The sequence below is a fragment of the Pistacia vera genome, unplaced genomic scaffold, assembly GCF_008641045.1.
Source record: "Pistacia vera cultivar Batoury unplaced genomic scaffold, PisVer_v2 Contig190, whole genome shotgun sequence".
NCBI classification, from domain to species: Eukaryota; Viridiplantae; Streptophyta; class Magnoliopsida; order Sapindales; family Anacardiaceae; genus Pistacia; species Pistacia vera.
In genome coordinates, this window is record NW_022195991.1 from 2,119,443 (window position 1) to 2,142,259 (window position 22,817).

General features: G+C 36.1%; 2 protein-coding genes across 2 annotated transcripts; both read left to right on the plus strand.

The window, feature by feature from the left end:
* The first annotated feature begins 9,298 nt into the window (after window positions 1-9,298).
* On the plus strand, window positions 9,299-13,498 carry LOC116127346 (probable LRR receptor-like serine/threonine-protein kinase At1g05700). The gene is made up of 13 exons (XM_031412994.1): window positions 9,299-9,380; window positions 9,516-10,068; window positions 10,146-10,627; window positions 10,718-10,865; window positions 11,021-11,092; window positions 11,245-11,316; window positions 11,404-11,484; window positions 11,766-11,902; window positions 12,024-12,250; window positions 12,343-12,469; window positions 12,556-12,621; window positions 12,705-12,894; window positions 13,102-13,498. Exons 1-13 carry the CDS (start codon window positions 9,299-9,301, stop codon window positions 13,496-13,498), a joined length of 2,634 nt encoding a protein of 877 aa, XP_031268854.1.
* Window positions 13,499-19,359: 5,861 nt separating this feature from the next.
* On the plus strand, window positions 19,360-22,579 carry LOC116127348 (probable LRR receptor-like serine/threonine-protein kinase At1g51880). The gene is given in 6 exon segments (XM_031412995.1): window positions 19,360-19,587; window positions 19,666-19,792; window positions 21,519-21,581; window positions 21,692-21,881; window positions 22,160-22,440; window positions 22,443-22,579. Coding segments are annotated over 6 exon segments (1,026 nt in total).
* The last annotated feature ends 238 nt before the right edge of the window (window positions 22,580-22,817 follow it).

A 22,817-nucleotide genomic window follows, 5' to 3' on the forward strand; every position in this document is an offset into this window, starting at 1 on the left:
AAAAATGCAGAAAGCCGAGTGTTTCTCCCACACATTTCATTGCTTAAACTTAATTTACTACAGTGGATACTCCAGCAAAATATCATTGGCTAAAGGCTCAGCTTGTACTTCATAAACAGCCCAACAGCTAATCGGGCAGATAAAGGTCTACTGAGTGCCGTGAGGAGTGAGAGGTCAGCCAGAAAAAATATGCATAACTTGCGGAGACGACGTTCACGGCCCCAGCGGTCTACTTATTCATAATACAAATTCTTTTCAAACGTATTTTTCATGAATTTGAGAATATAGAGCTAACTTATCAACTTTTTCTTTCAGTTTGGTGAGGTTCTTAGAATTGCTTTAACACTTGACGAAATCTTGTTTCACACTTGATGACCATGAAGAATATCCATCTATATTACATTTCTCATTGCTACAGTGACATTTGACTGTAACTCACGAAATTTTTTTTTTTTTTTTTTTTTTTTTTCAGCAGTGATGGGTATATATAAAATATAAGTATACATTAACTTCCTTAGAACAAGTTAAGGAGATGAAGGGGTTAAGGACTTTCACCATGCATTGCTGTAGGTTTCACTCTGCTGTATTGATTCACGCTGAGGAAAATCCTAAACTTTTGCTTTCTGAAAATTAGTTATTGCCTCACAGTGTTTGATCACTGCTTCATGGAATTTGAAATTGCATTCAAGTACAAGTTTAAAGTTAAGAAAATAATTAGTTTGATGCTGCAAAATCCGGTACCCTGTCTCTATTTCTAAGAATTTTATTAGCTAATCTGTTTGACTCTTTGTTTGTGTCACTTTCTTAGGTTCATTAGCATAGATTGTGGAATACCAGAAGGTTCGGCTATGATGATGAGAAAACTGGCATAAAGTACATTTCAGTGTGAACTCACCATGGTGGAATAAATCGAAGTATATTATCCGAATCCGACCGTGACCTTGAACGGCAATTTTACAATGTCAGAAGTTTCCCTGAAGGTATAAGAAATTGTTACACCAATATATCCTGCACAAGGAAAGAATAATAGGTATTTAATCAGAGCCCGTCATGTATGGGAACTTGACAACCAGAATAGTGTGCCACAGTTTGATCTTTATCTGGGAAGATCTCTGGAACCGTGGAATGACTGGAAGACCACCAAGTGTAACGCGGAGATCATTCATGTGCTTTCAACGGATTTATATTTGTCTGTCTTTTAATACGGGTCTGGAACACGTTATATCATCGCTAGGCTTAGGCTTTTGGATAGTGCAATTTACACCACTGCAGTCTGTCTGATTCACTTCTACTCCAAAGACGTTATGATTTTTGTTCTACAACCAATCAATCAGTCAGGTGAAACATTATTATCTCTATTTAGTGTGTGAGGTATAAGGATGTTTTCTAATTGTGATTTATTGTCTCACTAGGTACAAAGATGATAAATATGATCGCATTTGGATGCCCAGAAAAATCCCTGAGGGGAAACATTAAGCCAAACATTCCAGTTGATGCGCAGGTCTGAATGCTACGCTTTCCAACCACCACGTTGTAATGGGTGCTTGCAACCACAAATGACAGTGAAGATTCTTATTCTTGGATTATTCCAAGATTCAACTTCCCAGTATTATTTTACATTCACTTGCGAAGTTTAGCTCTTAGGCAACCAGATCAGAGAATTCAACTCTACCTAAATGAGAATTTTATGGACCTGTATTCATAAGTTATCCCAGAACGTTCACTCATACCGTGACACAAGGAACTGGAGTCGCGCTTAAACTCAATAAAACTGAGACATCGACCTTCCACCCATTATGAATGCCATTGAATCTACATGGTAAAACAATTCTCACAATGCAAACAGACCAAAATGATGGTATGCTTTACTGAACATATGCTTATCACTACATGCAATGGTGTGAATTCTTTTTCTTTATAACACTTCCTTTCTTCGAACTTTGACTTAGTTCGTGCTATTATTAATTAAATCAACATACGGTGTCAAAAGAAACTGGCAAGGAGATCCATGTGCCCCCAAGGTTAATGGTGGGATGGCCTTAACTGCAGCTACGAGAATATTATTCCCCCAGAACGTATTCATGTAAGTCTAATTGTGCCTTTCAATAAGTACACAGGAGTTATATTTTTATCTTGTTATGTCACAATCTCTTTAAAACAATTGAACCTTAAATAGGAACATGTCTTCGAGTGGATAACGGGGAAATATCGCTACATTCTCTGAAACTGACATTACTAGAATCTCTGTAAGTTAAATCTTCTGTCATTAACCAAGTAAGAAATATTCATAATAGAAATTGAATTTACGGGATTTACAGACAATAGCTTAAGTGGAACAATACCTGAAGTTTTATCTCGACTGCCATCTTGAGAAACCTGTGAGTTAATTACTTTGTTTATTAAAGTGGTAACTATTTAATAGGACAAATAAGGGGCTAGCTATTCATGTTTATTGTCTAACTTCCAGAAACTTAAAAAGAAACAATCTCAGAGGATCACTTCAGTGAACACAGGGAAAGATGGAACAGAGGTTGCTTACTTTAAGGTTTGCCTCTCTTGTAAACATCAATGAGGGTAATTTTGTTGGATCCCATGAGTTTTCAAAATATCACCCCCTGAATAGTTTCAAAAAACATCAAAACTCTCTGCAGTAATATCCATCCAATATATAATATTCTGAAACTTTGAAACAGAGACCTTTGGGTTGCGTGAACTTTCAGCAAATCAAAGGATAGTGATGATTTATTTGTTAACAAAGAGATTGCTTCTGGTAATATAGGAGATTTCACATTTTTAATATTTCTTTGTTGTCGTCAATTGATGCAAGTGGACGAAAATCAAATATTTGTCTCTCGGCTTCATGTGAGAAAACGAAAAACAAATTGTGTTCCAGTAATTGCATCACTGCTACATTTTCCGCTTATAATAGGTTGGCCATCTTCTTCAGCCTAAAAACGAGGAAAAAGAAAGGTACTCGAAATAGTATGACATATACTGTGGGATACAATTGACTATTGTCTTGATATAATTACTTTACTTTTTTTTCAGTTTTTGGGGAGATGGAAACAGAGTTAAAGATAGAAATGATTCTTTTGAATCAAGAAATCGGCCAATTTACTATTCAGATGTTCTATCGATTACCAAAACTTCGACGGGTTCTTGGTAAAGGAGGATCTGGACAGTTTATTATGGCTTCCTGGATGAAAATTATCGCTACTGGATACACTGAAGTAGCTGTCAAGATGCTGTCTCCATCATCCCCAAGGTTGCAAAGAGTTCCATGCAGAGGTATGCGATAGCAGAGTAATATTATGCCAATTGTGAGGAAATTCCCATGTTACTGTTTCATATTGCGTTGAATTACAGATTAAGCTTGACTGAGAGTCCACCATAAAAACTTGGGATATGCATGGAAGGCACGGATATGGGGCTTGTCTATGAGTAATGGCCAAGGAAACTTGGAAAACTATCTGTCAGGTTCATCCAAATTTGTCCTAATATATTATGCAAGCGTGCACACCATTTGACCTTTATATGTTTCCAAGTATATTTATTGAATGCCAATGTGATAAATTCCTGCTGATTTTGATGCACAGTAAAGATGACTACATCTTGAGTTGGAAGATAGATTGCGCATAGCAGGGAACGCTGCACAAGGTAATCTAATAGTACTGAATGGATTATTACTTTTCATTTTCCGATGCTTAATATATATAAACACCATTATATTTGAAATGGAGGATTGGAGTATGCATTATGGTTGTAAGCCACCCATAGTCCATAGAGATGTGAAGCCTGCAAACATCTTATTGAATGAAAATGTAGAGCTAAAATGGCTGATTTTGGCTTATCCGAATATTCCAACTGAAAGTGGTAAAATATAATGACTGAGCTCTTGCTGGTACCCCGGGTACATGATCCGAGTATGTATTGGTTAATACTATTGTTTTCTCTCAAATTATTGATTATGTTTCCAAATTACGAATGAAAGAGAAATGGAATTATATTATAATTGTTCAATGCAGTGCTCTTATGTACAACCGGATGAATGAAAGAGTATGTTTATAGTTTTGGAGTGTTCTTTTAAAGATAATTTCAAACCGAGCGGTGATTCAAAAATATTCAACAGAATGTCATATAAGTGAATGGGTTCGATCCAAGCTTGCAGAAGGGATATCAGAAATATTGTTGATCCACATTTAGGGGATGTTTTAATACTAGTTCTGCATGGAAAGCTGTGGAACTCGCACTAGCTTGTGCATCTCACTTCGTCTCAAAGGCCTACCCTGAGAGGTAGTGGATGGGATTGAAAGAGTGTTTTGCTGTAGAAATTGCTCGAAATGATGAAGGCCGTTACACATTAGCAGCGTTATCTGGATTCAGAATTTTCTCCTCAAGCAAGGTAGCATATTTTTCAGAAACCCTGTGGATCAAAGGTTCAATATCCACGCAATGTTAAATTTATAATCTTTTTCTTTGCTTGTAATGATCGAACAATCGAATATCAACAGAAGACCATTCATTGTTGAACAATCAACGCATTAATTACATCAGTATTTGTTCATGGATCTAGGATTTTATAGTGGACCCAATTGGAATAGAGTAGTACGACTATTCCTTCACAATAGGGTTGACAACTGTAACACGGCTTCACTATTCACTTAAAGGGAGACTTCGACATCAGCTCTGCCTGGAAAGCTGTTGAAATAGCAATGCTTAGTGTGTCTCAAACTTCCACTGAAAGGCCAACCATGAATCATGTAGTGAGGGAATTGAGTCAATGTTTAGAAATGGAGATTGCTCGGAAGGGAAGACGTGGGGCTGAACCAAGAAATCAACATGAAATGGTCTCTATAAATCTAGGAACTGCACTTAATCCTTCAGCAAGGTAGTGCTTTCAGGTCAGGAAATGAAGATGGTTGAATTTCATGAAAAATCAAATAAATGTAATGGTTTTGGTGCCTCAGTCAATCACATTGTATTATGTTAAAATTTTCCTTTAGTGCTTGAAGTGAGCTATTTTTATTTGTAATTTACAATCTTGTGTATAAATTTATGCCGTTTATTATTTTTTTTGAAAGAATATAAACATAAGTGCTTTTGTGTTTCGAATACAGATTTCGGTTTAATTTCTACCCTTGGTTTATGATTTGCATTTTATCATATTGGTGATAGCAACAGCATTAGCATTTCGATTGTGAAGCTTAATATTTCTTCTGGTTTCAGGAATCCAAAAAAGCTTGACATGTCTTTTGTGCCAAGAATATCAAAACATTAAACATTAAAGGATGTATTCAACGTTCTCCAACCTAGTAGTTAGCGGTCAAAATACCCAGAATGCAGTCAATTGTATATCCTATATATACTAAATTGGTGGACTTTTAGTTATTCCTGCGTAGGTGTTAATCTCATCAAAAAAAATAAAATAGAATGGCAAGGGGTGAGTCAATGAAGAAATTATATGAAATTCTAGCATAAGTGCCAGTCTCATCATATAATAAGAATAATAATTAAAAAAAAAAGAGAACAAAGAAGTCATGTCAATGAGTGCAGGTGAGAAATTTTGTTTTATTTTAAATATTTGTTTGTTTGATGGAAATATATACACTAAAACTATGAAAAATATAAAGAGATAAATCTAAAGAAAAAAATATATATAAGTTGAAATTAGGAGATTGTGGTAAACAAAAAAAAAAAAAAAAACCTAATTAAGTTTAAAAGTTTACTTTTTTATGATTAAATGGGGTTTAAAGTTTTTTTTAATTATTATTATTTTTTTTTAAATAATAGAAGAGATGTGTTTAAGTATAGGGATGAACATCAATTAAGCCGGGGCTAAAATTTTACATCCATAAATTCATAGATATACAAATGAGAGGGAATGCAATATTCTAGGCCCAAGACCAATTACGTAAACCCCAAAACAAAAATTTAGTCATGGACTTTTGGGAGCCCACACTATGCTAATGGTACTTAATGTCATGTCGAGGAGTAAATATATTGTTGTGTATGATTTTCTCATCAAGCTCGAAGAAGTCAAAACTCCGTGAGGTTCATATATATGTGTGCGTGTGTAATTCGTTATATATACAATAGTTGTAAGGAAAACTCTTCAATTCTGAAGCAAAATTTACGGGTGCGTTTGGTTCATTGTTTTTATCCATATTCTCAATCCTATTCTTCAAATGTTGTTTGGCACATTATTCCCAAAATGTTAGTCTATTTTTTTAATTACTTTTAGACCTCTTAAGCTTATTAATTTCATTAAATACCCCTAGAAAAAAAGTTTAAAAATTAACAAAAATACCTCCATCAACCCATACTTGGCAAATTCCGGCAACCACCATCGGTGATAGCCGGAATCTGTACAACGACCTACTTGCCAACTAGAAATGGCCAGCAGTTCATCGATCTGGCCTTTTTCGGCCAGATCTGGCTGTCAGTGACGGCCAAAGAAATGGCCGTCGTTGACCGAAAACGACCACCATATCTTTGGCCGTCGCTGACGGCCAAAGATGGACTTCTTTTTATGTTTTTCGGCGGTCGACGATAATATTTGGCCGTAGATTTGGCCTTTTCCGGTAAGATCCATGGTGGATCTGGCCGAAAAAGGCCATAGCAACGTGTTATGACACAGATCCGATTGGTCTGTGTCGTAAAGAAATTTTTTGGCTAGATTCTGGCAGTGATGGCCAGAATCTAGCACTGCAGGTGGTGGGGGTGTTTTTGTCATTTTATATATTAGGGTCTTTAATTAAATTAGCAAACCTAAGGGTTTTTTCATAAATTTTTAAAGTTTACCTCGTAATACTTCTCTATCAAACTACCCAATATTATTCCCAAAATTTTATCTAAAATAATGAACCAAACGCACCTTACATTATTTATTAAAATTTTATCTATGTGACATTATGCCTTATCAGTTCATTTAAACATTACTAATAGAAATAAATACTTGGGAGAAAGATTTGACCACTTTGGTTTTGATTCTATCGTTTAAAATTCTAGGAAAGACCCTTTAAAAGAAAGGGACGGAAGTGAAATTTGTTAATAAAATTTAAATATCTTATGTGCAAAGACAAAAAGGCTCTCTATATGATGTTGAATAATGCAAACTTTATTACTTCCAACATTTATGGGATGTTTATGCTTATTTGTACTCAAATCTATTTAAAATAAAGTATTCATTGTTTCAAATAGCCAAGACTTTCCTGAACTCAACAACAAAAATCAAATCCCAAAAAATCGGTTTATCCAATATGATTGTAACAACCCAGTTAAGTCCCCAATTGCCAAATTAAATGTATGGTAAATGGACTTATGAGAATTTGGACAGCCTTCCCTTACAAGTTAGTTTTTACTTTTTAAGGGTGAATTATATCTAATATGCACGTACCATAACAATTGGTAACAGAGTAGGTGTGAAAAACTGAAAATGTCTCTTAGAAGTTGTAGAATGAGAATCTAGCTATCTAGATAACATGAGAATTGACTTGGTTTCATCAGTCATGTCGCCATTTTCCAAGCAATTGCCGCTTCTGCAAATATAAAACAAATAGACTTTTTGCCTACATACATAAAACAAATATACCGATACCAAATAGATTCTTTCCGCTTGTAAGTAGGGTTCAATACAATGATCTTTAAGTTACAGCCTGGAAACTTGTAACTTAGACTTAGTATACCGATTGTCTGAAGACAATTGAATGAATTGATCTATCTTTTTCAGGCTACAATTACATCTTTACTGTTGTTATCAAATCATTTATTCTAATCAATAATGTTATATCGTAATTGCTGTGGTAATATAAACATGGATAAGAACCGTTTAATCCGTTTGAACCAAAGAGTCATAATAATCAATTTACATTAATCCCTGATTATTCTTTTCGATACTAGCTACGAGAATGATGGAGAAGTTAAACAGTTTCCACTATGCCTTGCTTGCAGGTTTTACTCTTGCAGTACTGAATCACGCTCAGGATCAATAGTAGGGTAGCTTGCTGACTGAGGTCAACAATGATCTAATATCCTCTAAAAAAGATTGAAAAAAATTAATAGTACGATCACACTACATTAATAATGATTCATATCATATCATAAATTAATGTATTTAACTAGTCTGGTTTGAATTTCGTCAATCTTCATAATTACTTTAATCTTAACGGCCGAGTAAATGTTCCAGTGACTACCTATATTAGGGAAAATGGGAACTAGAACTCAAAAGACTATGTTAGATCTTCTTTTACTCTTTTACCATCAAACCATTCAGTGATAGTTAAACTCTCTTCTCATGCAAAAGATTTTAATCTCTCGTTCAAACTAAAAATCTTCTTTTTAATTATTGTACATATAATCAATCAATTATTAGGTGTCAAGTAAAGTATATAATACATATACATACATCTTATGATTGATTAATTAGTTTTCTCGTGCAAAATTTATTAACGGGAATTTCTCATGGTTATGGTTTACCATTGACCTGAGACCCAGTCAATACTCCCACATATTAATTAACTGTACTTCTCAAGAGGTAGACCTCTGAGTGTCTAGTAACGTATATAATACATATACACACATTTTATGATTGATTAATTAGTTTTCTCATGCAAAATTTATTAACGGGAATTTCTCATGGTTATGGTTTAACATTGACCTGTGAACCAGTCAATACTCCCACATATTAATTAGCTGTACTTCTCAAGAGGTAGACCTCTGATGGACTCACTATATTTAACATTTTTGTGTTCAATGTATAGTCTACGAGTCAAATCGTCCGCTCATGTGTGGAGTCATCGCTCGCTAGTCTTCTGCATTCTCAATTACCCTCCTTTTACGTTCATTGCTTACCCTGCTTTTACGTTCATTGCTTAGAAATTTCATATGCAATGTCAGCTCCTGGAAACATATTTCATGTTTTATTTTCCATCAAAGTATTTTAGAAGTTGTAGCGTGTGAATAGTGCCAGCTAATGCATGATAACTGACTTGGTATCATTAAGCAGCATCCAAGTAATTGCCGAGGTTTAAACTCTGCATATATATAACACAAAATAGACTGACTCCATATGAAGTAACAGCCTGGAAACTTGAAATTTGGTCACCAATTGACTTGTTCAGACAATAACTCTATCTTTTTCATTGCAGCATTTATTGTTGTTTATAATCTAAATTAATTCCCTTAATTATGATTAATGTTATTGATACACTAATTAACTTTGCTGTATATATATGCAGTCATGATCCACTTATATTTCACATAAGAAAAAAAACAAACTATATAAAAAAGAGATAGGATGATGGAGAAGTTACAGAGTTTCTACTATGCTTTGCTTGCTGGTTTCACTCTTGCTGTTCTGATTCATGCTCAGGATCAATCAGGTTTGAACTTGTCCGGTTAACAAATATTAATTACTTATTACCGATATATTTGTAATCTGAAACTGACATATGTAAAGTTTATATTAGATTAATGTAAATTTAAGTTCTAAGAATTTTGTTCTCTGTTTTTCTCAGGATTCATTAGCATAGATTGTGGCTTATCAGAAGGTTCGGACTATACAGATGGTGTTACTGGCATAAAGTATACTTCAGATAAAAACTTCACAGATGCTGGAATATCAAGGGATGTATCTTCCGAGTTCCAGAATATAGGCGATGAAGCACAGTTTAATAATGTGAGAAGCTTCCCTGAAGGTAAAAGAAACTGTTACACACTGAATGCTGCCCAAGGAAAAAATGGTAAGTATTTGATCAGAGCCCGTTTCATGTATGGCAATTATGACGGCCAAAATAGAGTGCCCAAGTTTGATCTGTATCTGGGGGCTATTCTCTGGGGGACAGTAAATCTGGAGGATGCTTCCAGTATTTTAACAACGGAGATCATACATGTTCCTTCAACAGATTATATATATGTGTGTCTTAATAATACGAACCGCGGAGAACCATTCATTTCAGCGCTAGAGCTTAGGCCTTTGAATAGTTCGCTTTACCAGACACAGAATCCGTTGAGTGAATCCCTTCTACTCCAAGGGCGATATGACGCGGGCTCTGCAAAAAACGGAGTCAGGTGAAATCTTATATCATATTTATCGAGTCAAATATATATATTTTGCTAAATTAATGATTGAAGTGATGCCTTATTAGATATGTCGACGATATATATGATCGCATTTGGAAGCCCCTAGGCTTTTCTGGTGATAAAATGTTGAGCATCTCCACCAATATTGATACCCAAACTCTCAAGACTAACAATTTCCATGTACCAATCTCTGTCATGAGCACAGCCGCCATACCATCAACTGATGATGGAAGCTATACCTTTTATTGGAATTTGTCTACAGATCCAAATTTCTTATTTTATTCTTACATGTATTTTGCGGAACTTGAGATCTTAGACAACCAAACCAGAGAATTCATGGTGAACGAAACGGGGGCACTCCTTTATGGGCCTTATAGTCCTCGTTATATGTCCACTTTCGAACTCTACCCATTATCACCACTAAAAGGCGGAATTATCGAAATTACAATCAGTAAAACTGAGAATTCGGACCTTCCACCCATGCTGAATGCCATTGAGATCTACAGGGTTAAAGATTTCTCACAATCGCAAACTCTCCAAGTTGATGGTATGCTTTACTCAACATAGTGCTCTTCCCTATGCATTTACTTTAATGCAGTTGGAAATTGATTTCAAGTCACTTGCTTTTAAATATCAGTAAATGCTATTATGCATATAAAAACAACCTATCATGTGAAGAAGAACAGCTGGCAAGGTGACCCCTGTACCCCTGAAGGATACCGCTGGGAAGGCCTTAATTGCAGCGGCGGCTTTGAGGATAATAGTCATCTTAGAATCATTTCTTTGTAAGTTTATAATTTCATCTATTTTTGGTTTTCACAAATCTGAAATTAATTAACATAATAAACCTTGCCCTTTAGAAGAAATCGAATGACAATTATAAGAAATTCAGAATGTACGGTTTCAATTAGTAAGTACCCTGTTTTGAACATCAAACTAGGAACTTGTCTTCGAGTCAATTGACTGGCGAAATAGCTCCATTCTTTGCGGAATTGGCATCACTTCAATATCTGTAAGTATTCTAGCTACCTCACATCAAAAATCTAATTAGTATATTTATCAATATTTAGCTATCAACACGTTGACACCACAATTACTATCAATTAGCAGTTACTTGAATTTCGTCTCTCACCACTAACATTGAACAAAAATTGCTGGATACAGAGATCTATCAGATAATAGCTTAACTGGAGCAGTGCCTGATTTCTTATCTCGACTGGCATCCTTGAGAGTCCTGTAAGTTTATAGACTTCATTTGGCAAAGAGTTTAACAGGGAAAATATTTTAAGGGGCCATTCATATTTTTATCTTCTCACTTTCCAGAAACTTAAAAGGAAACGGGTTCACAGGATCGCTTCCAGCTGAACTCAAGAAACGGTGGGAGGATGGATCACTTACATTAAGGTTTGCCTTTTCTCAAAAACCATCAAAAAGCATTTGTGTGATCGTAAATTATCCACACCATGATCACAAAGCGAATAAAGAAAGGTCATTGAAATATAAAATCAATGAATAGTTATACATAAGTAGGAATCATGTGACAATGTAGTAGCAATGCTAAGTCCTTAAGTAAAGTCTGTATATGATATTTATATGTATATTTATATTACTCATCTTACATATATTTCCATGTTTGTTATTTTAAGTTATACTTTCTAATTTGTTGTCAATCAATTGATGCAAAGTGTGGACGACCTGTCTTCTTCAAGCCGAAAAAAGAATGGGTTTGTTATTCCACTAGCAGTATCAGTTGCTGCAACATTGTCCGCACTCATAATTGGATTGGCTATCTTCTGCAGCCTTAAGGCAAGGAGAAAACATGGTAAGATTTTCATAAACATAGAACATATGAAAAAATATATACTATGATCATGCCGGACACTACTTGTTTTAATTTCTTCATAGATATTTACTACTTATTAAAATTTTTATGTTATTATCAGTTGTTGTAAAGGTGGAAACCCAACTAGCAAGTAAAAATGATTCATTTGCATCAAAAAATTGGCGATTTGCATATTCTGATGTCATAAAAATCACCAAGAACTTCGCAACAGTTCTTGGTAGAGGAGGATTTGGAACAGTTTATCACGGCTGCATAGATAATATTGAAGTAGCTGTGAAGATGCTTTCTCCATCATCCGCCCAAGGTTACAAAGAATTCCACGCAGAGGTATCCTGCAGAGTAAATCATCATTCACCATGAAAATTAAAATTATGTAGGAAATAACATTTCTGATAATAGCGTGTGGCTTCGAATTGCAGGTTGAACTTCTGATGAGAGTTCATCATAGAAATTTGACTACTCTCGTTGGCTACTACATTGAAGGCACCAATATGGGGCTTATTTATGAGTACATGCCTAAGGGAACCTTGGAACAACATTTGTCAGGTCACAAACTTTTATATCATTGCCCTTAATGAATAAATAGAAATTTGTAAGTTCATTTCAGTAAAATTTTCATTGATCATATACAGGTAATAAAAATCAATATTTCTTGAGCTGGGAAGAAAGAATGCAAATAGCATTGGATGCTGCCCAGGGTTAGTGATTGCACAATATATCAGTTTTTTGTTTGTTGCTTATAAGATTTATATAGGAATTATGATATCAAGTTTATATGTAGGCTTGGAGTATCTGCACAATGGTTGTAAGCCACCCATGGTCCACAGAGATGTGAAGCCTTCGAACATCTTATTGAATGAAAAGTTACAAGCCAAGATAGCTGATTTTGGCCTATCCCGTGTATTTTCAACTGAAAGTGGCACTAGTATATCAACCGTCGTTGCCGGCACCACGGGATACCTTGACCCAGAGTAAGTACTTAAGCAATGCGGGTGTGACACATGCATGTTTTAATTTGTATAGTAATTAGATTATAATGGCGTATCTTTCACCTTTAGCGATGTCGTTTTTGCATCGAAAAAGATGAAAGTTCTTGTGGTATAACTTGGTTTCATTCCTGAGCCTTGTGTTAATTGATTTGAAGGTTTCATAATATCAGATTCTTTGGTTATGTGCAGGTGCTTGGTTTTTTCCAGCCGGTTGAATGAAAAGAGTGATGTATATAGCTTCGGACTTGTTCTTTTGAATATAATCACAGGCCAACCGGTGATACTGAAATCCTGCGAAAATACTCACATAAGTCGGTGGGTAAAATCCAAGCTTGCAAGGGGGGATATTAGAAAAATAGTTGATCCACGTTTGGGGGAAAATTTAAACATCAATTCAGCGTGGAAAGCTGTGGAACTAGCACTAGCTTCTGCTTCTCACGCTTCCTCCAAAAGGCCAACCATGATTGAGGTAGTGATGGGATTGAAAGAGTGCTTAGCAATGCAACTTGGCCAAAATGATTACGCCAATGCCACAGTAATTAACAGCACACTTCTGGATTCTGAATTTGCTCCCTTAGCAAGGTAGTATAGCATTATTTAATTTCTTTCTAGGAATCTTGTGGATCTTTGAAGTGGTGTAGTTCAATCCCTGTAACAATTATAATATTTTTCATCTTTGTTGGATCCGGGGAAGATGCGTGGGGATGGATTGTGTTGGTTTCGTTTTGTTTCTCAAATATGAATCTGAGTAAAGTATTACTGTTTTATCATGTAGGAGTCTCTATTAATTGTCAAAATCAATTTCTAGGTCACTCTTATATCTAATTAGCCTCGTAATCGAGCCTCAAACTTGACTAGAGTTGAGCTCAAACTCGAGTAGTTTGTGTGTCGAATCGAGCCGAGTTTGAGCATAATAATACTCAACTCGAGCAGTTTGCGAGCTTACTTGAATTCGACATATTATAAATATTTTAATTTTATATATAAATTAAAATAATTAATAATATTATATATATCAATAATTATATAATTAATAATTGTAATCGAGTTGAACTCGAGTCGATCATATATATATTTATCGAGCTCGAGCTCTAGCTCGACAATTGAAGCTTGGTCGAGCTTGAGTTCGAGTTCGAGCTTCTCAATACTCAGCTTAGCTCGATTGTAGCACTAATATCTATTAAACATGTTAGTTGGGATCTAAACTGACACAGCGAGTAGCGTGATAAAGTAAGGTTAGCATTCGACTACGCCTTTAGAATTGATAACACAAGTCTCAATCTAGAAACTTAAAGCTTAAAATCGAAAAGTCAAATCTGAATAATTGATTGAATCCTCTCCAAAATGAAAAATAGGTTTATATAAGGTGACAACCAACCCTAATAAGACTCCTAATAACAATAGGAAACAAAAACTAAATCAATTAAAACAAGAAAATCCGAAATAAAATAGAAACAAACGCGCAATTAACTAAACCAGCCTCGAAACATGCAAAAGCAATGGATTTTGACATCGAAAATGACCTTCAACCAGCTAAAGTAGTTGCCACGTCAACGGAATCGAAATAAGCTTTCCAAGGGTATCTTACAGGTCCCGTAACTCTTCTCGGATAAAAAGTTATGGCCATTTGAATGGGGCATGCTCATTTAGGCCCTTTGGACTTTACGCACGTACTTCTCACGTTCAGCCCACTCCATGAATTCATCTGCCAGACATTCTACGTCAGTCCCCTCCACTTGAGAAAAACTCAACCTTGAGTTAAGTTAGGTATCGGGATACAAGGGTTTCTCAGAGGAGTGAAATGGGTAAATATCTGACACATTAAACGTTTTGGAAATTCTCATTGTGTCTAGCAGATCCACAATGTAGGCATTATCATTGATCTTTTGCAAAATCTGGTAAGGCCCATACTTCTTAGGCTGCAACTTGCTATACGCCCCTACTAGGAACCTTTCCTTTCTAAGAAACACCATAACCTGATCGCCAACTTCAAAGATCTGTTTTCTGCGATGTTGGTCTGCAGCTTTCTTGTATTTGGCATTAGCTTGCTCTAACTTCTTCTTCACCTTTGCTTGAACATCTTGCCACTGAGTAGCCATACTTTCTGCCACTACACTAACACCAGGAACTTTCGGCAGCTTGATTAAGTCGAGGGCATGTTACGGGGGCTTGGTGTACACAATAGAAAAATGAGACTTTCTAATGGCGCTATGAGTAACGCTATTGTAGAAATTCCACATGTGATAAGGCTACATCCCACTGTTTTGGTTTATCTCCACGGATACTTTGAATCAAATTGCCAAGAGTTCTGTTCACAACTTCAATTGGTCATCAGTTTATGGATGAGCCGTACTGCTATAATTCAGAGACGAATCGAACTTTCTCCACAATGTTCTCCAAAAATGGCCAAGGAATTTGTTGTCTCAATCAGAAGTAATGGATTTAAGCACTCCATGCAGACAGACAAACTCCTTGAAAAACAATTTGGCTATTTCATTTGCGTCTAATGTCTTCTTACAAGGAATAAAGTGTGCTATCTTGGAAAACCTGTCAACCACAACCAAAACAGAATCTACGCCCCTTTGTGTCCGAGGCAATCCAAGCACAAAATTCATAGATAGATCCTCCCAAATATTTTCTGGAACAGGCAAAGGCATATACAAACTAGTGTTTTGGGACTACCCTTTGGCACTTTGGCATATGTAACATCGTTGAACAAATTTTGTCACGCCTCTCCTCAAGTGTGGCCCATACTATCGATCACCAACTACAACAAGCGTTTTGTCACGCTTGAGGTGACCAGCAAGACCTTCACTATGCAAATCTCGAATAAGCTTCTCTCTCAAGGAAACTTTAGGGATGCAAAGCTGGTTTCCTCGCATGAGAAACCCATCATGAATGTGAAAATCTCCAGCAGATTGGTTTGTAACACACTGTTCCCATATCTTCTGAAAATCTTCATCTATTTCATATAATTCCTTCACTGTCTCAAACCCCACAACTTCCTGTCTCATGGTCACCAATAAATCAATGCGTCTACTCAAAGCATCTACTACTTTATTTTGTATTCCTACTTTGTGCCTTAGCTTGAAAGGAAATTTCTGCAGAAACTGAGTCCACCTAGCATGCATGTCTCTACTAATTTGCTTCTGACTATTTAAATACTTCAATGCTTCATGGGCAAAGTACAAAACAAACTCACGCCCCACTAAATATTGCTCCCAAGTCTTCAAAGCACACACAACATAATAAAACTCCTTATCATACGTAGACCATTTACGCATCGCATTGTTGAGTTTCTCACTGAAGTAAGTTACTAGCCTCTTATTTTGTGAAAGGACAACTTCTATTCCTACATCACTAGCTTCACACTCAACTTCAAACAAGGCCTCAAAATTGGGCAGTGCTAAAACAGGGGCAATGCACAGTTTCTCCTTTAACACAACCAAGCTAGTTTCAACCTTTTCACTCCATTGGAACTTCCCTTCTTCAGACATTCTATAAGAGGTGTTGCAATACTACTGAAATTTCTGGTAAAATGCCTGTAAAAGGTCGCCAACCCGTGGAAACTTCGTATATCCTTTACTATTTTTGGGGTAGGCCACTCCCTAATTGCGAATCTTCTCTTCATCTACTCGAATACCATCTACCCCAACAATATAGCCTAGGAACAACAACCTCTTTGTCATAAAACTGCACTTCTTTAGGTTCACGTACAACTTGTTTTTCTGCAAAAGTGTTAGTACCTCACGCAAGTGTTGAATGTGCTCTTCGTCTGCTTGACTATAAGTCAGATTATCGTCAAAATAAACAACTACAAATTTCCCAATAAAAGGTTTTAATACATGATGCATTACTCTCATAAAAGTACTTATCACGTTTGACAACCCAAATGGCATCACAAGCCACTCATACAAGCCCTCATTTGTCTTAAAAGTTGTTTTCCACTCGTCCCCGGGTCTAATTCGAATCTGGTGGTATCCACTCCTCAAATCAATCTTCGCAAATAGTTCTGCCCCATGCAACCTGTCAAGCATGTCATGCGGCCTAGGAATCGAAAACTTGTACCTTACAGTAATTTTATTTATTGCTCTGCTATCCACACATATCTTCCAACTCCCATCTTTCTTTGGCGTTAGTAAGGCAGGAACTGCACATGGACTCATGCTCTCTTGGATGTACCCTTTTGCTAATAATTCCTCCACCTTTTCTTTCAGAATTTTGCTCTCCTTTGGACTCATCCTATAATGAGGTAGGTTTGGCAAGCTAACTCTAGGAATTAGATCAATATGGTGCTGAATATCCCTTGTAGGTGGTAACCCGTCGGATAATTCCTCCGGCATCACGTCACTAAATTCTTCTAACAATGGCTTGATTGTTTCTGGGTACTCTTATGTCTTCAACTCCTCTTCAGTCGTCAATATTTGCTTCACAATCAGTGCACGCATCACCCTTGACGCCTTGAAAGCAGCTTCTGACTCTGACCCCAAATGCGTAACAATAAACAAGGTCCACCCCTCCACTTTAGAAGCTTTGGTTTTGTAACTCTTTTTCATTAGCAACAAGGTGAATTTGACGCCATCTTTCTCCAACTTATAGGTATTTTCTCTCCCGTCATGTTGTGCTGCCACATCAAATTGCCAATGCCTGCCAAATAATAAATTACAAGCATCCATATCCACAACATCAAAATATACTTCATCTCTGTATTGCAATGTTTACAAACAATTGTAAAAGTTTGTAATATGCGTAAAACGCTGCGCATTGTAAATAGGCTGTATAAATCAGTCACCTGCTCTGTTATTCGGCAGTTAGAGAAATTGAAACTGAAAATTCCAGAACTCTTCCTCTCTTCTCTCTATTTTTCGTTTCTTGATTTTCTTTAATTTTTCTTTTCTTTGTGTGAAATTCTTCACCAATGGAAAAAGGAACCTTGCACCGCTCTGTTACTTGAAGTTTCTCCGCTGCCTTAATCCACTCGATAGTGTATGCGTTGGGGTGCTTCCCAATTTTCAAACCCAATTTCTAAACGACATCTCTTCTAATAATGTTTTCACAACTACCACTGTCAATAATCACATCAAATAAAAGGTTACTGATAGTGCACCTGGTTCGGAATAATTGATGTCGCTAGGTGTTGTCTTCTTGTTTTGGCGTAAACATCAGTCTCCTCACCACATAGTTTTGGCCATCATCTTCATCATCCTCATACTCATCATCATCCCCATCTGGACCACAATAAACTTCATCATCCTCTTCTCCTCGTTCCACAACATGGAATGCTTTTCTAAGGGGACAGTCGTTGGATCTATGACCAGCTTGGTTACATTTGAAACACTTTTTAGGGGTCGGTTTTGCATAGGGATTAGCAGCTTGCTGCCCTTCTTTTGTATCTATCATCTTCTGTTTTCCAACTGCCTTTTCTTCTTTGAACCGATCATTGCATGCAGGGACATCCTAACTTGCCTTATTCTTTTCACTGTTTGTTCTATAATTCTGCCCACTATAATTCTTGCCCGAATAGTCTGGTCTACCCTTCTCTTGCAACAACAGTTCAGCCTTTAATACAAAGTTTCATGCTTCTGCTAAATTCCACATTACTTGAACCCCTATTTTGTCTTTGATAACTGCTTTCAAACCCTCCAAATATCTTGATATGAAAAACTGAACAATAATTTTTAGGGACTTATCGTGCAACGATTTGACAGGATTGGTTCCAGAACTTCTAGCTAAAATGTCATCTTTGAGGGCTATAAATAAAATGTTCCTGGGAAGGGAAGTGAAAGAGAATCATTTTTGTTATAATCTACTTTGCAGAAACTTAACAGGAAACAACCTCACTAGTTTTCTTCCGGTTGAACTCATTGAAAGATCAAACAATGATTCACTATTATTAAGGTATTCTATATATGCTCTTTTAGCAAAAATCACAATGGCCACATCAAGAGAATTTCTTAGTATAGACTCATGTTGAGCAATTTCTATGTACTGAATGTTACACCCTTTTCACTTTGCAGAAGTTTAGTGAAAAATGAGATTCAAAATTAATTATGTGTTTCATTTTAAGTTTTGAAAAAAATCATAGCACACATTGTAGGGATTAAATTGATTATTATTAGTAGTTAATTATGTATGATATTCTAACTTCTGCTTTCCTCTGCTGCTATAACACATTAAAGTGTTTCTAGGAATCCACATCTTTGTACATCGGTGCCATGCCAAAGGAAAAACAAAGCCAAGTTTGTTATTCCAGGAGTAGCATCAGCTGCCACATTGTTAATCATCTTAATAGCATTGGCTACTTGGTGGAGTCTCAGAAGAAGAAAACAACAATGTATAGGAATATTAATTTCTGCATTATTCGATAAAAGTTTTTAAGTCATAGAAGACATAAAAATTTCTACAAATAAGAAGACCCTTACACATAAACAATGTCTTGTTGAACTTATGAATATCATATCAGCTTCTGAAGACAATGCAAAAGTTTCACTTGAGCTTGAAGGTCGACAATTCACATATTCGGAGGTCTTGAAGATTACTGATAACTTCAAGAGGGTTCTTGGCAGAGGAGGATTTGGAACAGTTTACCATGGCAACTTGGATGACAATACTCAACTAGTTGTGAAAATGCTTTCTTCCTCTTCAAGGAAACGACATAAAGAGTTTTAGGCAGAGGTACATAGCAACTTTAACTTATGCAGATAATTTGGCCTTATTTCATTTTGACATTATAGTTGTGGCATTGAATTTCAGCTTAAACTTCTGATGAGAGTACATCATAGAAACCTAACAAATCTTGTTGGGTGCTGCAATGAGGGCGCCCATTTGGCACTTATATATGAATACATGGCTAATGGAAACCTACAGCAGCATCTTTTTGGTCAGATCCCTTCAAACTTTTTGCTAAACATATATGCATACTACAGCATACTTTTTAATTTGCTCATATATTAGTCTTGATATTATTAGAACTTGTTCTTACTATGGAGGAAGCGAGATGATGTTGATTCAGTTTTATATACATATACATATAGAAAAGGAACTGTTGTGAGTTGGGAAGACAGATTGCGGATAGCAGTGGGTGCAACTCAAGGTTAGTGAATAAATTCTTTAGACAAGACCTTTAGCATTCAGCTAAAGTGACATTTTCTGAAATTCAAAACACAGGATTAGAATACCTGCACAAAAGCTGTAAGCCGCCCATAATCCACAGAGATATTAAGTCAACAAACATCTTATTGAACGAAAAATTTGAAGCCAAATTAGCTGATTTTGGCCTCTCCAGAATTTTCCCCATAGAAGGTGACACTCATGTGTCCATAGTTGTTGCTGGAACCCCTGGCTACCTTGACCCTGAGTAAGCAAACTTTCATCCGGTCATCTTACGAAATTCTAATCAAATTGTTTTATGAGCTTTGATTTATTTATTTTATTAATTGTTATTTAGGTACTATGTAACAAATCGATTGAACGAGAAAAGTGATGTTTATAGTTTCGTGGTTGTTCTTCTGGAGATAATCAGAAGCTGCCCAGTGGTAGCAGAAGCTGAAAATGAAGAGGAACACATTCACATAAGTCAGGTGGTTACTTCCATGACTGCAGAAGGAGATATTGAAGATATTATTGATCCTTGTTTGTTGAGAGAGTTTGATGCTATTTCTGCAAAGAAGACTGTTGAGCTAGCACTGACTTGTGCCTGTCATAAAGGCCAAATATGAATGAAGTAGTGGTAATATTGAAAGAGTGCTTGGCAATGGAGTTAGCTCGAAAAAAGAACAGTCGTGGCATTGAGCCTGATATTACAGGAGAAATAAACGGTATCAATTTCGATAGTGAATCATCTCTGCAAGCAAGGTAGTACACTTAAGAAAATGCATTATTGTAACAAACAATGCCAAATATTTCTGGCTTCTAGAGAATTTATGTCCTTTTTAACTCATGTCCTTGGTACCTTTGTTCTAGTATTTCTTCTCTTCTATTGCTTTCTTGTTAATAGTGACTCTCTAAGGGTCTCCTTAATTGCTTAGAGATTTCTTAAATAGAAGAAGATTATTCCCTAGGATTACAGAGAAACATGAAGAGAGAAGGGCATACCAAAATACCAATGTTGTCATTCTATCTTGAACCAAAAAACTACTTGTTTTTTAATGCTTGGTTTTCAACGTTTGAAACAAAATCTTTTTCTCATGCTTTTTGACTGTTATTATTGCACCTGTGAAGATACTTAGATGTTTGTGAAGTTTTTAAATAAATTTTTCTGGGACAAGGATTAAGGTACTCCTTTAAAGTATCTCTTAATTTTTCTAGATGAACTTCCTTTCAAGTCCTGCAAAACCCCGGTATAGAGCTATATTGAAGGATAGCTTTACCAATAGCAAGGAATTGCAGTGTTCTAAAATTTTCACTTGTCTTATTTTCTACCATACGTTGTTGTGTTTCAACTCATGGCCTTCCTGAGCAGTAGTCATTTCCGTGGAAGAGTCCATATGTATTATATATGTGTGTGTGTGTGTCTTTCACTGCCCATATTGTTTTATCTTTTATTTGTCATATACTTTGCGCATGGCTTCTGAGGATCAATATCTACTTCTGTCCAGTGGATGCAGATAGTAGAAGAAACGTCTTGAGTTGGGAAGGAAGACTTCGGATGGCAGTGGAATCAGCACAAGGTCAGATAGCAGATGGTCATTTGCATCATTTTGTTTTTTTTTTTTTTTTTTTTGGTTGGTTGTGAAGTAAACTAACTAGCTACTTTGAATTGAATTGATTAAAATTACAGGACTTGAATATTTGCATAATGGCTGCAAGCCAGCAATAGTTCACAGAGATGTGAAGTCCACAAAGATCTTATTAAATGAAAAATTCCAGGCCAAACTTGCTGATTTTGGGCTGTCTAAGTCTTTTCCCACTGAAAATAACACTCATGTGTCCACGATTGTGGCTGGCACTCCAGGATACCTTGACCCTGAGTAAGTACATAGAATTCACCATTTTTTATCTGGTTTTCACCAAAGTCATTGGTCCTGTTACCCCAATATTTTTCTTAACTCGCAAAGATTAGTAAAATAAAGCAGCAAACTGAAGAAACTAGGCCACATATTTGATGTGGCCCATAACTCGCAAGGTTTTGTTTTTGGACTTATTAAAAAGGTTTTGTATTTGTACGAAGAATCAGGGTCTAGACTTTAAAATAAAGAATTCCGATCAAATATTTGTACTAGTTTCATAATTTGATATGCATATGCAGGTATTATGCGACAAACAAGTTAACAGAAAAGAGCGACGTGTACAGCTTCGGTGTCGTTCTCTTGGAGATAATAACTTGCAAGCCAGTTATTGCGAGAATCGACGAGCATGAGAAGATTCCCATGAGAGATTGGGTGAGTTCTTTGGTTGCCAAAGGTGACATAAAGAGCATTATTGATTCAAGATTACAAGGAGACTTCAGCCTTAATTCTGTGTGGAAAGCTGTTGAAGTAGCAATGGCTTGTTTAGCTCTTACTGGTCATAGAAGGCCAACCATGAGTCAAGTTTGACGGAGTTGAGTGAGTGTTTGGCTTCTGAGATGGCTAGGACACAGTCGGGCCATGGTTTGGATTCAAATGACTCGGTTGATCGGATGATTAGTATGAATCTTGGTAGTGTATCATGTCCCGGAGCAAGGTAAAAAAATTTCGGAAAATGTCGGTAGTGAATAATTGAATGGGCCGGTTTTGATCCTAGCTGCTTCTGCTGACAATTGTTCATACATTAGTTTCTTTTTTTTTTTTTTTTCTTTTCAATGAACAAGAACAGTGATATTCTTGTCCTTTAATTGAGAACAGGATTTAAAAAATTCAGTGAATAATTTATTTGCCACTTTCCTTAATTAATAAAAATCTATCGGTCTATGTATATGTGTTTAT